Source organism: Larus michahellis, chromosome Z, assembly GCF_964199755.1.
Source record: "Larus michahellis chromosome Z, bLarMic1.1, whole genome shotgun sequence".
Taxonomy (NCBI): domain Eukaryota; kingdom Metazoa; phylum Chordata; class Aves; order Charadriiformes; family Laridae; genus Larus; species Larus michahellis.
In genome coordinates this window covers 39046379-39059712 of record NC_133930.1, presented here as the reverse complement: position 1 = coordinate 39059712, position 13334 = coordinate 39046379, and the positions used below count along the sequence as shown (strand labels likewise).

General features: G+C 38.3%; 1 protein-coding gene across 1 annotated transcript in view; it reads right to left on the bottom strand.

The window, feature by feature from the left end:
• Nucleotides 1-6482: 6482 nt before the first annotated feature.
• The window catches only part of TMC1 (transmembrane channel like 1), a 59463-nt gene continuing 52611 nt past the window's right edge, over nucleotides 6483-13334 (bottom strand). Inside the window, exons 16-20 of the mRNA XM_074569757.1 lie at nucleotides 12399-12638; nucleotides 9657-9782; nucleotides 7918-7996; nucleotides 7690-7819; nucleotides 6483-6748 (exon numbers count right to left, since the gene is read on the bottom strand). Of these exons, the coding sequence (XP_074425858.1) occupies nucleotides 6483-6748; nucleotides 7690-7819; nucleotides 7918-7996; nucleotides 9657-9782; nucleotides 12399-12638 (841 nt within the window). The remainder of the gene's footprint in view (nucleotides 6749-7689; nucleotides 7820-7917; nucleotides 7997-9656; nucleotides 9783-12398; nucleotides 12639-13334) is intronic.

The following is a 13334-nucleotide window of genomic DNA, read 5'->3' as shown; positions in this document are numbered from 1 at the left end:
AAATCTGATATTAACATGTATTGTGCTTTGTGTTCTTTATTATAGCTCATGTGCTATTTTCTAAGCTGTCACAGAACCTAGAATACAGACTGTTTATAGGTAGGTAGATAGATAAATAGGTAGATAGATTTATTCTTAGTCTCGCCTGGTGATGAAAGTAACTTCATATTATACAGGCAATCAGTTTCTCTGAGAAATGCTGTTTATAGTAATTTGTCACGATGCCCTGAAGTATCTTGCTTCCAATCCGTGTTATGCCACTTTCCTTTTTGTGTGGAAATGACAGAATATTAGCTTTCCACTGTGCAGCAAAGTTCATTTGTGGAGAGGAAATGCCAAGTGCCAAGGAGCTTGTTTTAGCAGACAAAATTAATGAAACCACAGTTTATGATCTAAGAACACCCATCTGCACGACACTAATCCAGCACATGAGAGCAGCAGTGCCACAGACAGAGCCACCAGTCTGCTTTTGCATGCTAGGTGGGACTGAGGCTGATCTTGACATAAAGAAAATGGTTATTTTAAAAAAAAAAAAAAAAATCCTTCCATATTTTAATCTGGTTGCGGCTGGAACATAAACCGATTTATGGTCCACCGGCATTATTGCTATGTGTGGTCGTCAGAGATACTTGAAGGTGCCAGACTGGTGCTATACACTGGGGACAAGAATATGCCTTTAGAATGGCTTTTCAAGGCTTTCAGCCTTAGTTGTTTACAAGCAATAACAAGGTTTACAAGGTGTTTGGAAAAATGTCCTCAATGTTTTAAATATTATTCCTTTAAACAAATGAATTTATCTTGCAAGTTTTCTAAAACTGTGCTTTATGCACAGTTATTAAATTAAATAACCAATATTTTCCAAAATGTATATAACTGTGACATTAACTGCACAGAGTACAATATACAAACACACAAAACGTCTTCCAACAAAAACTCAAAGAGAAAAAAAGTATCGAATAAAGTGTGCAATAATCTTTTTTCCAAAATTATTTTGCTGTTAGCAAACCTCAGCAGATGTGGTTCACAGCTTTCTATGACTATGCACCGCAGCTGAAATGTTATGTCTCAAAGTAAAGAAAAGAATTCTGATGTGGAATACAAGCTTCTTTCTTTAGATCTTCATGCCAAGCAGAATAAAAGAATCAGACCCCTGAACCGCAGGTCAGTATATTCAGGTGTTCCCAAGACATGAAGGGAGGTAAAATATATTCCTACTTTGAATTATTATTAAGGCCAAACACCTTTCATCCCTTTACACTAAACTAAAATCTTCTAATAGTGGTGGCTGCATGTGGTGCAGTACCAACATGGAGAGCCAGCTTCCTGCTTGCGGTACTGAGTGAAAGAAGCTAAACTAAAAGGGGACAGGAAAAAGGCGGGCAAGGCTGTGACTCGTTTCCTTTGCTGAGACCAAGGGAGAACAGCTGGCTGGGACCAAGAAGTAGCAGACCTCATTCAGAGCCCTTGCTGCTTTTCAAGGCAGTTACTGCAGCAGCCAAAGCCCTGCAGTTTCACACAGTCCAGTTTCACCCGGGGAAATATTTCAGTGAGCATCTGACAAGCAACCATGCTGGCATTTGAGTCTCACAAACCATTCCCACGGCATCCTAGTGATTCCAACCTGGTCTCCTTTCCCTTGCGCTCAGCCTTCGCATCACTGCGTGAATCAGCCGTGTGAGACAGAGCTCATCCGCAAGCAGCTGCGGCCCAAGGACCCAGATCTCCCACCCCAGTGCTGCAGGGCAGCGTCGCTGAGCTGTCAGAGGAAGCTCTCTGAGTCTCCTCTGCGCTATGCCCCTCTGGAAAAAGCCTGATGCTGAAATCACCTCCATGCTGTCTTGAGCCAGAAGGCTGAGCCACAGCTGGGCTACCAGGGAGCTGCGCCCTTCTGCCTCACCGTTTCCTCTGACACAACCCCCTGGAAACATCTTTATTTGCACCCAGCAGGCAGAGCAATAAAAACTGAAAAAGTTTCTCCCAGTGGTAGCTGAGGCACCAAAGGGGAGTAGCAGTGCCTCCAGGGGCTACCACAGCCCTCCCCCCGGAGGAGAACTGCAGCCTTTCCCTCCCACTTACAGGGTAGGCAGTGGGTGCTTATGTGCTTTGCGTCTCCAAACTATGCTATAGTTAGGTCCCACATCCGCAATGCGAAAGACCTTAATGGTGAACGCTGCTTTCCAATTTCTGGGTGATAACTAGGCTCATGAATGCATTAGAGACGCTAGCTGATCAGAAATAGATGGAGAAAACAGAGAACTCACAGAAAAGTGTGTGTTCAATTATGATTCTGACTTTAATAACTTGGAAGCACAGCTACCACTGAGCATGCTTATAAACAGATAGGTAACATGAATTATACAGCGCAATCACACACAGGCATTTTTATAGTACAGTCTTTACAAACAGCAGGTAAAGCAGAGTTTGCCACATCCATACAGATTTTTCTGTCATGACCCCCAGGACGTTCTTTAGTTCAGGAAAATACAGTTCTTCACAGCTTGTTTATAACCACTGAGCATAGGTGCTCCTCAGATAATAATGACCTTTTCTACAGGAGGAAGGGGAATATTGTTTGTGTCACCATATCATTATAATTGATTAATTATTTTTTGTCCATTCAATGTTTTTAAGGAATTAATACAGATTGGTTATACGACATGGGCGGCATAAAGCTCATTGTGAACTCTAACAGCCTCATTTCTCAACAGAGGACAAACAGAGCAGATGTTACCTGCTTTTAAAGTTTATCTCTAGCCATAATGAGTTTAACAGACTGATTTTCCACAGAGAATGGGAAAGTGAAGCAAAAGATTCAGAACAGATAAAAACTGCATTTAATTTTCCAGTGAGCATTTTGTGGGGGTTTTTTTAATCAACGTAGGGTAATAAAATGATTCCTTGGATTTAAACTTCTATCAGCTTTACAACACCTCTAAATTTGTGGATATTATTGTTGCAGGTATCAGACTTGTTATTTTCAGGTCCCAGCTACCACAAATCTAGTGTTGAAAAGAATATGTTATAAAAAGTTACGTCTTTCACTTGCTGTGAATTCAGTCAAGTCTGGACTTTATTTTCATCCTTTTGCTTCCTGCTCATCTGAGAGCATTGCACAGTCCCAGGATAGGACTTTGTCATTGAGTAAAAATATTTAATTCAACAGCAGAAAAAAAAAAAAGACAAATAGGAGGAGGGAGATTTATGCAATAACCATAATTTTACAGTAATTATAATTTTCACAGATCGGTGAGAAATTAAACCTTTGGCAGGGACTTCAAAATATTTTGAAGATCCCTCTGTACCAGAACACAAATATAGTGAAATGCACCTTTATTATGCATAAAATTATATGAAATGCTCAGCCAAATGCTAGGAAGACAGCACGTAAATTGTGCATAGGACAATGTAGGACATGCTAAGATGTGCTGAGCTCTTATTTTCACTAAAAGTAATTACATAATAGAGCTCTGAGGTATCAGTAGCACAATTTGCAAGTCTAACATAGAAAAAAGAAAATGGTATATGTGTCACGAATGAATACAAAATATATTCTGTTTCTATAAGCAAGATTATTCACCATGATTTGAGCCTTTTTTACCTGTTCAGCACAGTACAAAACTCAACAGTACCTGTGTGGTTAAGTGGATGAAGGTTGCTTGAGGTGCTTTTTCAAAAAAAGCAGAGACAACGAATTTTAACTCAAAATATAGAAGAGAGAGAGAAAGGTTTTACAGAAAGGAAATGTGACTTGAAATCTGACCATGCAAAATTATTGTAACCATTTCAAAATTACTTTTTCCAAGTAAGCAGCATGTCTTCTTAAAGGTGGATGTAATATAGAACATGTGAAGGTATAACTTGTCTGCTAAGTCAATGTTATGTTATGAATGAGATGGCAAGCTAGGAAGCATTGAAAACACAGCTTCGTGAAACACATTGATGAAAGACCTTTACTTAGAAGTACCAAAGAATAAGAATAAATATTTAATTTTCAGCCACAGCAGTCTGATGCTGATCACAGGGCATGAGCAACATCTACTTAGTTACTGTTATTCATGTTGGCTATTACCTGTTCCTCCCTGCACCATACAGGTGCACTCTGAGAACACATTTATTGTTGAAAGTCAATACAGCATACGGAGCTAACAGAAAGTTCCTCAGAATAATTTCAGCTGGTGGATTCCTTCCTGTGTCTCTCTCCCATTCATGATGTAAAGTAATCCCACAGAATTAAATACTAAGCTTGCTAACAATGAAAAAGCCCTTAATACACACAGAAAAAAAATCACTCCTAAAGGAACAAGAAATCCTTATTAAGATCTGTGTATGTAGCATAAACATCCCTCTACATTTCAGGGAACAAGACTCCATCAAAACCAGTTTAAAACTCCAATTTATTCCAACACCCTTTGAAAATCTCAGACGGATCACGAAGCATCTTTAAAATCAGTTTCTTCGCTTCTATATACAATCTTCCTTTTTCTAAGGAATATCTAGTGTTTTCTTATTACGAAATGTTAACAAACAGTGAGATGAAACCTCTATGCAAATCAGTGTCTCATGACAGATCAATCCCAACTTGTAGGAAAAAGTTTGTCTTAAAAGAAAGCATGAAAGCCCTAGAGCACTGTGGCCCATGCTGAACTTCAATATGATTCCTGACAATCTTAAAGCTTCTGGTCTAAAAACACAAGTAGTTTAAAAATTAATGACATTAGAAAAAGATCTCAAAATTAAAAGACAGTTTGAATTACTGTACTTTTCCCACATGCCTGAAGTCCATAGATTAGAAATCTTATCTGAGAAAGATGAAACAACTTACATTGCACTCAGCTGTACTTTCTCTAATTTAAAATACTAGTCTTACTGAACCCCAGATGCAGACACATCTTGGGATCCAGTCTTAACTCATTTGTCCTCTCCCTTAGTAACAGTGCATTTCCAGTCTTTTCCTAGAAAAAGACTGTAGTTATTGCAGTACACTTATCTCTTGATTGGGTTATCAGCGCTTAGCGTTTACACGCAGAACAGCCATGCTGGTGCTCACTAAAGGTCTGATTGATGTAACATCTTACCTCCAGCTGATAGCAGATGCTTATGGAAGCAGTACAACAGTCAAGTCAAGTAAAAAGTGAACTTTCCCTTGGTTTTTCCTCCCAAGTTCTGGCAATTGATTTAAAGAGTGCTTGAGCTGGAAATTGCATCTGGATCATTGTGCTTTATGAGGATACATAGCCTATACTGGGTTGTTTTGTAAGCCTTTTTCAGTAAGTTCCACAATTTAATTACATGAATGTTGTTTTGTGATGCCACAGACTTGTTTTATACTGAGATATGGTAAAAGATTTTCTCCTGTACAGAAAGGGCCTGTATTGTATAGAAGGCCCCCAATGGAATTCCATTTATTTTTTAGAAGACAGTAAGTTGACTAATTTTGTCGTTATTAATCTTGTGAGTATTAAAATAATTATCAAAGCCCAAATTCTGGACAAGGAAATAAAATCAGAACATAAAAATAAGGCTGTCTCATTGGATTAAGTAACAACAGCTTGTCCATGGGCTTGCGTCTGTCCTGTGTTTCCACAAGACCTATCAGACTAAGGACCTGCTCAACCCCCTATAGAGTTCAATATACAATTATACAATGATAAATCCACAGAGCAGATTATACAGCACATATTCTTATGCAATAATAAGTATCTCTGTGCCATAATGCAACCCTGGTGAGTATTTGGGAGAAATGATTACATAACTGTCTTACCTCTATTCCTCAAATATGTTTTTCTGCACAGGAGATATTTCTTCACCACTATAATTTTTTAGAATTATTTTTAGTCTTTCAAAATGTGACAAAAATATTATTATCTAAAAATGGTACTGTAGTAGCAGATAAATGTTCCTCATAGCAGCAGACAGGATACTGCTTTTCTTTTACCTTTTTAATACTTTCCCAAAGACGTTAGAGGTAATAATCCAGCTTTTGAAAAGGTACGCATTTTCTCATGTACAAACTGAAATCTTTGGGTACGCAAATCTAACCTGCAGAAAACAAACTATATGCAGTGTTTAAATACAACTGATTCTCATACACTCTGTATGAAGTTATGTTTTCGGTGAACTGTACTTCTGAGAAAAAGGAAAAGATGTTAGGGACATGCTTTCAGGCTTCTAAGAAAATAACTGAATACAAAATATTTTTCATTCTTCTAATAAATATCTTGCGATAAATATCGCTAAGTTTAGTAGCCTATTGACACAGATAATGCATTTTTGTAATGCCTTCAAGTACAAGAAGACATATGCAATGTTTTCTTCTGAAGCCTCCCATCCTGCAAAAACTGAAGGGCGTGGGTAACTTCTATGCACATGAAGATTTACAACGAACACAGTGGGATTCTGCACTTGCAGGAGCGTGTTTGGGGTCAGGACCACTCTTCTGTCCCTCAGCATTCTTCATCGTATCTCAATGTGCTTGAGGCTCCTTATCTGTAGTTGGGAGGGCCCCTGGGCATTCCTGGCTGCGCCCCTGGGAAGTGTGGATTTCCAGACAGATAGCCCGGCATTCCATAGCCCCTGGGCCCTGGTGGCCTCGTCACAGCTATGGATGGGGGAGGAAGGCTTCCTCCTCTACCCCGCGGGGGATAGTGGCCATTTGGGGCAGGACCTGGATGTTGGAGTGCCTGAGAGGAGCTGGCTTCTTGTGGCTGGCCTGTCTTCTTCCCTTCATTGCCATCCTGCCCTTTCTTGTCTGAAAAGTGTTTGGAGAACAGAATTAAAAAATGAACATGCAAACCAGAAATTCCCTGAGAAAAATATCCTGCAGCTGCCTGTCCACTCCAGGGTGTGGTGGAAAGTCTGGGGCCTCCCCTGCCGACAGCCTGAAATCTGTGATAATGCACCTTCACCATCTTTGCACTGTATTTTCCCTCCAGTCTTGTCGGCAAGGCGCCAGTGGAACAAAGTGGAGGCTTTTCCCAAGTAACTAGATGCACTTAAATATCATCCATAAATGACAATGAAGGAAGTAATTTCAAACTTAGGAGGGCAGATTTTGAGGCTGCAGACATGCCTTGCACATGGTTCTTCCAAAGGCCGTCATCTCTAACTTCGGTTTCTCTGCTAGGCTTGAACCTAGCTGTGGGCTGTGTGGCATGTATGCCTGATGGGGAAAGTCTAGCAGTGTCCAGGGGAAAGGAAACAGCCTGCGCAATGCTTCAGGACAGACTGAAACCTGCCTGACCAAGCTAGGCTTTCTGGTAAGGATTACTACCGTTCTGTGTTCTCACTATACCTTCTCCCAGCGAACCTGACAAAAGCTGTCCTGAGCAGTCCTCAGTCAATGAAATATGATAGGAGGGTGCAAGACTTGGACCTGACTGGTTTGTGATAGGTGTCTGTTCATTGATGTTCATACCAGGCTTCAAGTGAGTTTTTTTTTGCAGGGCTGGGGTCTTGCGAGTCATTATAGCACTATTTACTTTGGTGTTGCCTGGTATGGAATAACATTACAGTATTTCTTACACAAACCAAAGAAAGACAAATGGATTGGAGATTACGCTGATACTTGTGAATCAGTATTGTGAATATTTTTCATGAGATTATGGCGAAAGAAGTAGTCAAGGCAGTGAGGAAGACTACGGTCTGGCATACATGAATTCCTCATCTTGAGGAGTTCAAAACAGTGCTTACCTTGGTTTGGAGTGGATTCCTCTTGCTTGCCTTCTTTTTGCTTTGGCTGTGGTGGTTCTGTCTCAAATGGATTTTCCTCATTTGATTTTTGTGCCTTTTGTTTATTTCTTCTTTTATTTTCTTCTGCTTGCTAATAATGGGGGGAGAGAGAGAGGGCATCTTTCAGTGACCTGAGTGGCTTCTTTAGTATTTAATAAAACCAAAAATCAATAATTCGCTATCTCTTACACTCTGTAGCTTCTTTTTAAGTTCCAAGTTAGCTTCCTTGTAGGATTTGGATGTAGCGTTGAGATAATAAATACTGAGGCTAAATTTAAAGAAAAATAATAGTCCTTGTTAGGTAATGATTAAAATATAAAGACTCTTACAACATTCCTATAGCAACAACTGCAGTTTTGCTAATATAAAATCTGTATCTTTTCCTCATTTATTGTGCCTAATCAGTAGTTGTGTTTTGACAAATAACAACATGCTTCCTTACAGTATAAAGAAGGTACTGTTATTTCAGGGAAAATAGCGGCTGAAATAAATTATTCTGTCCATTAATACTCCACATTGAATCTTGTAGTGGTTAAGGAAGACATTCCATAAAGCTATGCCTCGCTATGAAGTGTGTTCTAAAGAATAACTTATATAAGTTAATTTGTATGACATATCTTAAAAATTAGAAAATCATGTTTTTTTCAAAGCTTTTGAACTAATACAAAAGGCAAACTCAAGCAGTGCCACAAAAACAGCCAAAAGCATAGGTTTTCTTTTTTTTTTTAAACTATGACCTCCTTCTTCTACTAAACAAAAACATAACTGCATAATACCATTTCATTTTTCAGTGTATTGTGGAAATTGAGTGATAACTAAGAAATTAGTATTTTTCACCATCCCAATTTAATTAGAGAAATTCCGATATGAAGTCTGTTATTGATATAAGCAGTAAATAATTAATCTGTATATGCTGTTTTCTCTGCTTTGCCTGATTCTGTCTTGTATTTTCATTTTATTTATTTATTTATTTATTTATTATTTATAATATATTTCCTTGCACCATTCTGAGAAAACAATATAGCTCAAAAAAATTCAGCAGGAGTTGACCAGGTATTTCGGCGGACAGTCTGGATTCTTTGTTTTTCTATCCAGGGATTAAAATGGAATATGATGTTAAGTGAATCTTGGCAAAATTTAATCTCAGAATTTCATTTTGTTCATGTAAAATCCTTCACAATTACTATTGCATTATGTAATCTTCTCTGTATTTATTGGCAGTGCTACAGTGCAGGGTTAAATCCCAGCTCATCTCTACTTAGAATTAACTTTTAGTTCAGCAGTATGCTAAATAATCCGATATATGTATACAGCAGTTTAAAATGCCTTTATAAAGAAGGATTCAATACAGTCTCTGAGAAAAACTATTCTACAGTCATTATTCTTTACCAGGTACTGACTTACAAAAATTCTCTACTAGCCCTATTGCATAAAGTGTATGGTACACACTCCTGTACCAAGAGCATAGAGTACATTGCTTATCAAGGACAGGCCAGAGGCGCTGATCTGACTCGCTGAAAGATACTGAGAAATAACTCTGCTTCATTGTGCTCATGTTTCTATTGAACTTGCTAAGGATTTGTGATGTGCTGTTCTGCCTGTTGGACAAGCTGATCAAAATCACAGCACTTCGTATCCCTTATAGACTTCTGTGTTTTAATTGCTTTGCCATTATCATGGCAACAACAACATTTTTGAAAAGCAATAACAAAAGCAAAAAGAAAGCCATTGAACAAAACAGAGATATTATCCTTTGTGCGAAGGCACATTAATTATGATCAAATAAAAGGCTCATAATTCTTCAGGTCCCTCACCATAGGGCAATCATCACTGTGTTTAATTAGATACTCAGGCAGTGAAGATTCAGAGTGAAGGAAACTTAACAGACCTTAGATTAAGCAAGTTTTGAGTTAATATTCCATACATACACCATCAGCAATATAAAAGGTAGGATGAGTCCAGGGTTAGAGGCATAACCAAATACCTTCCCAAACCAAGAAGGGAAGTCATGCTCCAGAGTTTCTGATATGACTTCAAACATTCTAGTCTTCCCACTATTAAACAGAAAAGTTGACAATATATTACATGCAAATATTATGGCAACATCAGTGCAGTAGTATGAATATATAGCTTAATCACATCAAATCAAACCTGGGAAAATGACAATAAACTACATGTTAACATTATTTAAAACCTGACACTCTGAAAGGAATATTATTTAAAATACTATATATGTTTTTTAAGGGGCAAAATAAACCCCAATATTTTTATTGTACGGTAATAGATTTTGCCTGCAGTTACCACCAAGACTACTTCTCAAAGAATCAGCGTACCAAGTTGTGAACTCCATGCCACTAACCAAAGAGTGAAATGCAATTTGTGCTCTATAAAGTCCTGGTGAAAAATTCAAATCCCACTTTTATATGTTTGATAAAATGGTCTGCTTGCAATCGGTTCCTGTTCACTAGTCTTCAGCCTAATTCTCCTCTGTCTTTGCTGTGTACCAGTGCTATAGAAGTCAGTGTCTGTGTTTTAGGAGTTTTTTGTTTTTGTTACAGCAATCTAATAATCTTCATGCACGTGTTCCATGGGCAGCTTATCTAGAAAGTGTTTTTTCCCTAGATCACTAAGTTTATTCTTGCAGAAGCATTTTAATAGATATTCTAAAAGTCCCTTCCTGCTTATTTTGCTTTTGTCTGTGCCTCACAATGTAGTGTTTGAATTTTTTTTATCTGAACAAAACCAGCAAAATTGGTCTTTATGTGTATTGAAACTAATTTCTAGCTTTAGCTGGTTAAAGGAATTGCCACCAAATTGCCACCTGATATTCCAGTCATATGGGTCTCCTGTCACCCTTTTTCAGTTCTTGTAAAGCATTTCTAACTAACAGGTCTGTTTCTTAACTCATTGCTCTCAACCTTTACCCTCTTCCCAGTAATGTAAAAAGGTTGTGGATAGAATTCTTCTTCAGGCCAGCTCTTTCTCTCCACTTCCCCCACTCATCCATGATAAATGAGAAATTCCGCTCTGTGCTCTTATCTTTTCCCAGCATGTACAATGCTTCTTCTGTTGCAACTTTGCTAATTCTGTTATGGCTTTCCTGCTCCTGGCAACTCTCTGTTGAGTTGTATATGTTGCTTTTAATGATGGATTAAAAAAACCAAACTAAACCAAAGCTAAATAAATAAATAAATAAAACAACCAAAGAATCAGAAGTTTCATAATAGATGAGACACTGAGTTACTAACAGGAAAATATTTTCTTTTTTTTAATATAGAGATGCACTATCAGTATTTATCCACTGGCTGCTCAATAGTAGATTACCCATACCCAGGTTTTATGAATGTTAATTAGTTTCAAGTCCTCTCCCATTAAAATTTACATTGAAGGTTTCACTTTTTTTACAAAGAACAAAATATCTCTGTATTCGATAGAAAAATTTGCAGGCACTATTATCTTTCTCACTTTGAACAGTAATCTTACCATTTTCTGTAATATCCAATTCAATAACTGCAGCTACTCAGATCTGACTCCAGATGTCTCCCTCTGTACTTTCTTTGCTATGGCAAATGAGAAATCTTACTTTGCATGACTTGCTTTGTTACCATTACTTCTGAAAATTCAAGCAATTGTCTGTCTCATCAGAATTTTTGGCATGTCATGCAATTCTCCCTCTCGGGTGACTGTGACTATTGCAGGTGGCTGGGAACAATCTCCCATATATTTTGCCTTTGACCAAAGTTAACTGTGGCAAGACTTCTGCTCCTTTACAAAGTGCACTGGGGATTATGCAGATATCATTTTACTCACAACAGTAATGTATTATTCAAACCTGTCATTGCAATCAGGGTGTCTCTTTTACTATTCTCCTGCTCTTGCTTTGCTAATGCTTTGTTCAAAACCAAAGACTAAAGTATTTTAAAAATTTTCATTTCATATATTGATTGCAGTTGTGTACTCATTACAGTTGTATGTCATGCTATCTGGCAAGTAAAGATGATGAAAATGGTCCTGAACTCCTCAGGTAGTGTGTACAGAAGGAGAAAGGGTGGCAACACCTAAGTTAGCTTGAATGCAAGGCACATGTTTGCACAGGCAAGGCAGGCCTAAGTTTTCAGAGGGAATTAATGAACGTGGAGGTCTTGAAGGTTTCAGAAAGAGATTCAGCTTCACAGTGGCAATACAGATGCATGAAACACTGTGTCAGTTTAGGAGAATCACAGCAGTCAAAGACTGTACCACCACGTGTTTGGCACACAACCATACATTCTGATCTGCCTCTTCTACAAGGCATATGTAGATATTTCCTGAAAGCCATCACTCTCAAGACAGCAGACCAGAGATGCCTAACAGGTCACGGCTGTACTCCTTAAGAATAATTTCTGGCTTAATTCCAGCAGTAATGACATTTTTTTTACATTACAACTAACTAAAAGAAAAGGATTTCTCTTCTACACTTCACGTAAAACTTTCTAAAGAATTACTCAGTTTTCTAGTATTCCAATTTCAGGAATTGTCCACAATGAGAAATATGACACAACTAAACACTCAGCCTATCAGGTGCTAACGCGTATTATAGAAGCTCTTTTTCATTACTGGATCATTCACTGTGATGTGATGAGACGGTTCATTACATTAATAACAAAAGATGGATGTAAAATGCAAAACACCTGAAAGGACCACAGTCAAAAGATGGTGGGATGGAAACAATGGTGTACACAGCAGGCAGTGTGGAGAGAAAGAGGATGAAAAGCAGCATGGCCATGTAGAAGTTATTGGATCTGGAAGCCTTGAAGACCCTCTCTTGGGGGACATTGCAACACATCACTGCCCAGCACTGCAGGTACATAGAAGTGTGGAGGCGGAATACATTGATTGCTGGGAGACAAGGAGCATAAAAAGATCCCATCCTAGAAAAGAAGCAAAGAAAAAATAACCACTTCATTGTCATCCTAGATGTGCCACCTATCCCCTATGTCAATGTTCTTTGCAGCCATATACACTGTGCACTGAGAAATCAGGTTCATAAAACCATCTCTGTATTCATTTTTGTTGTCTTGTCTCTTTAGTCTTGCTTTAAGAAGATCTGGATGCACACTACACAAATCTTATGACAGATTCTATTACATTAATATCTCTCCTTCCTCTTTTCATTACTCTTCAATGAAAATATAAGGGGTTTGCTAGTCTATAGTTGAAGGGAGAGAGCGCTTCATGGCCCTGTTCCTTACCGTCATGGAAATCAGTTGCAAAATACTCCTCTGTTTCAACGTGTTCAAGATCTGGGTAACTTACAGACTTTATCGTAGTATTTCAGTATAACACCTATTTTAAATGACAGAAAAACTCTTGCCAAAACTTATTAATATGGAGAAGACTTGCAAATTATTTGCATCCCACCTGCTTTGTGAAAACACAGAGAAAAAGAAGAGAGTTTTCCTAACTGCATGGGCTCTCTCTCATACACAAAAATAGGTGCACACATACATGCCTCTTCTATCCTTCCTAGCTCTGTGATAGCACCAGCTCACAGAGCTGAAACTCTTTTTTCACTCTGCTTCAGGTGAGCACAACCACATGCAGTAGAATTTGAAAAGCTCAGATAG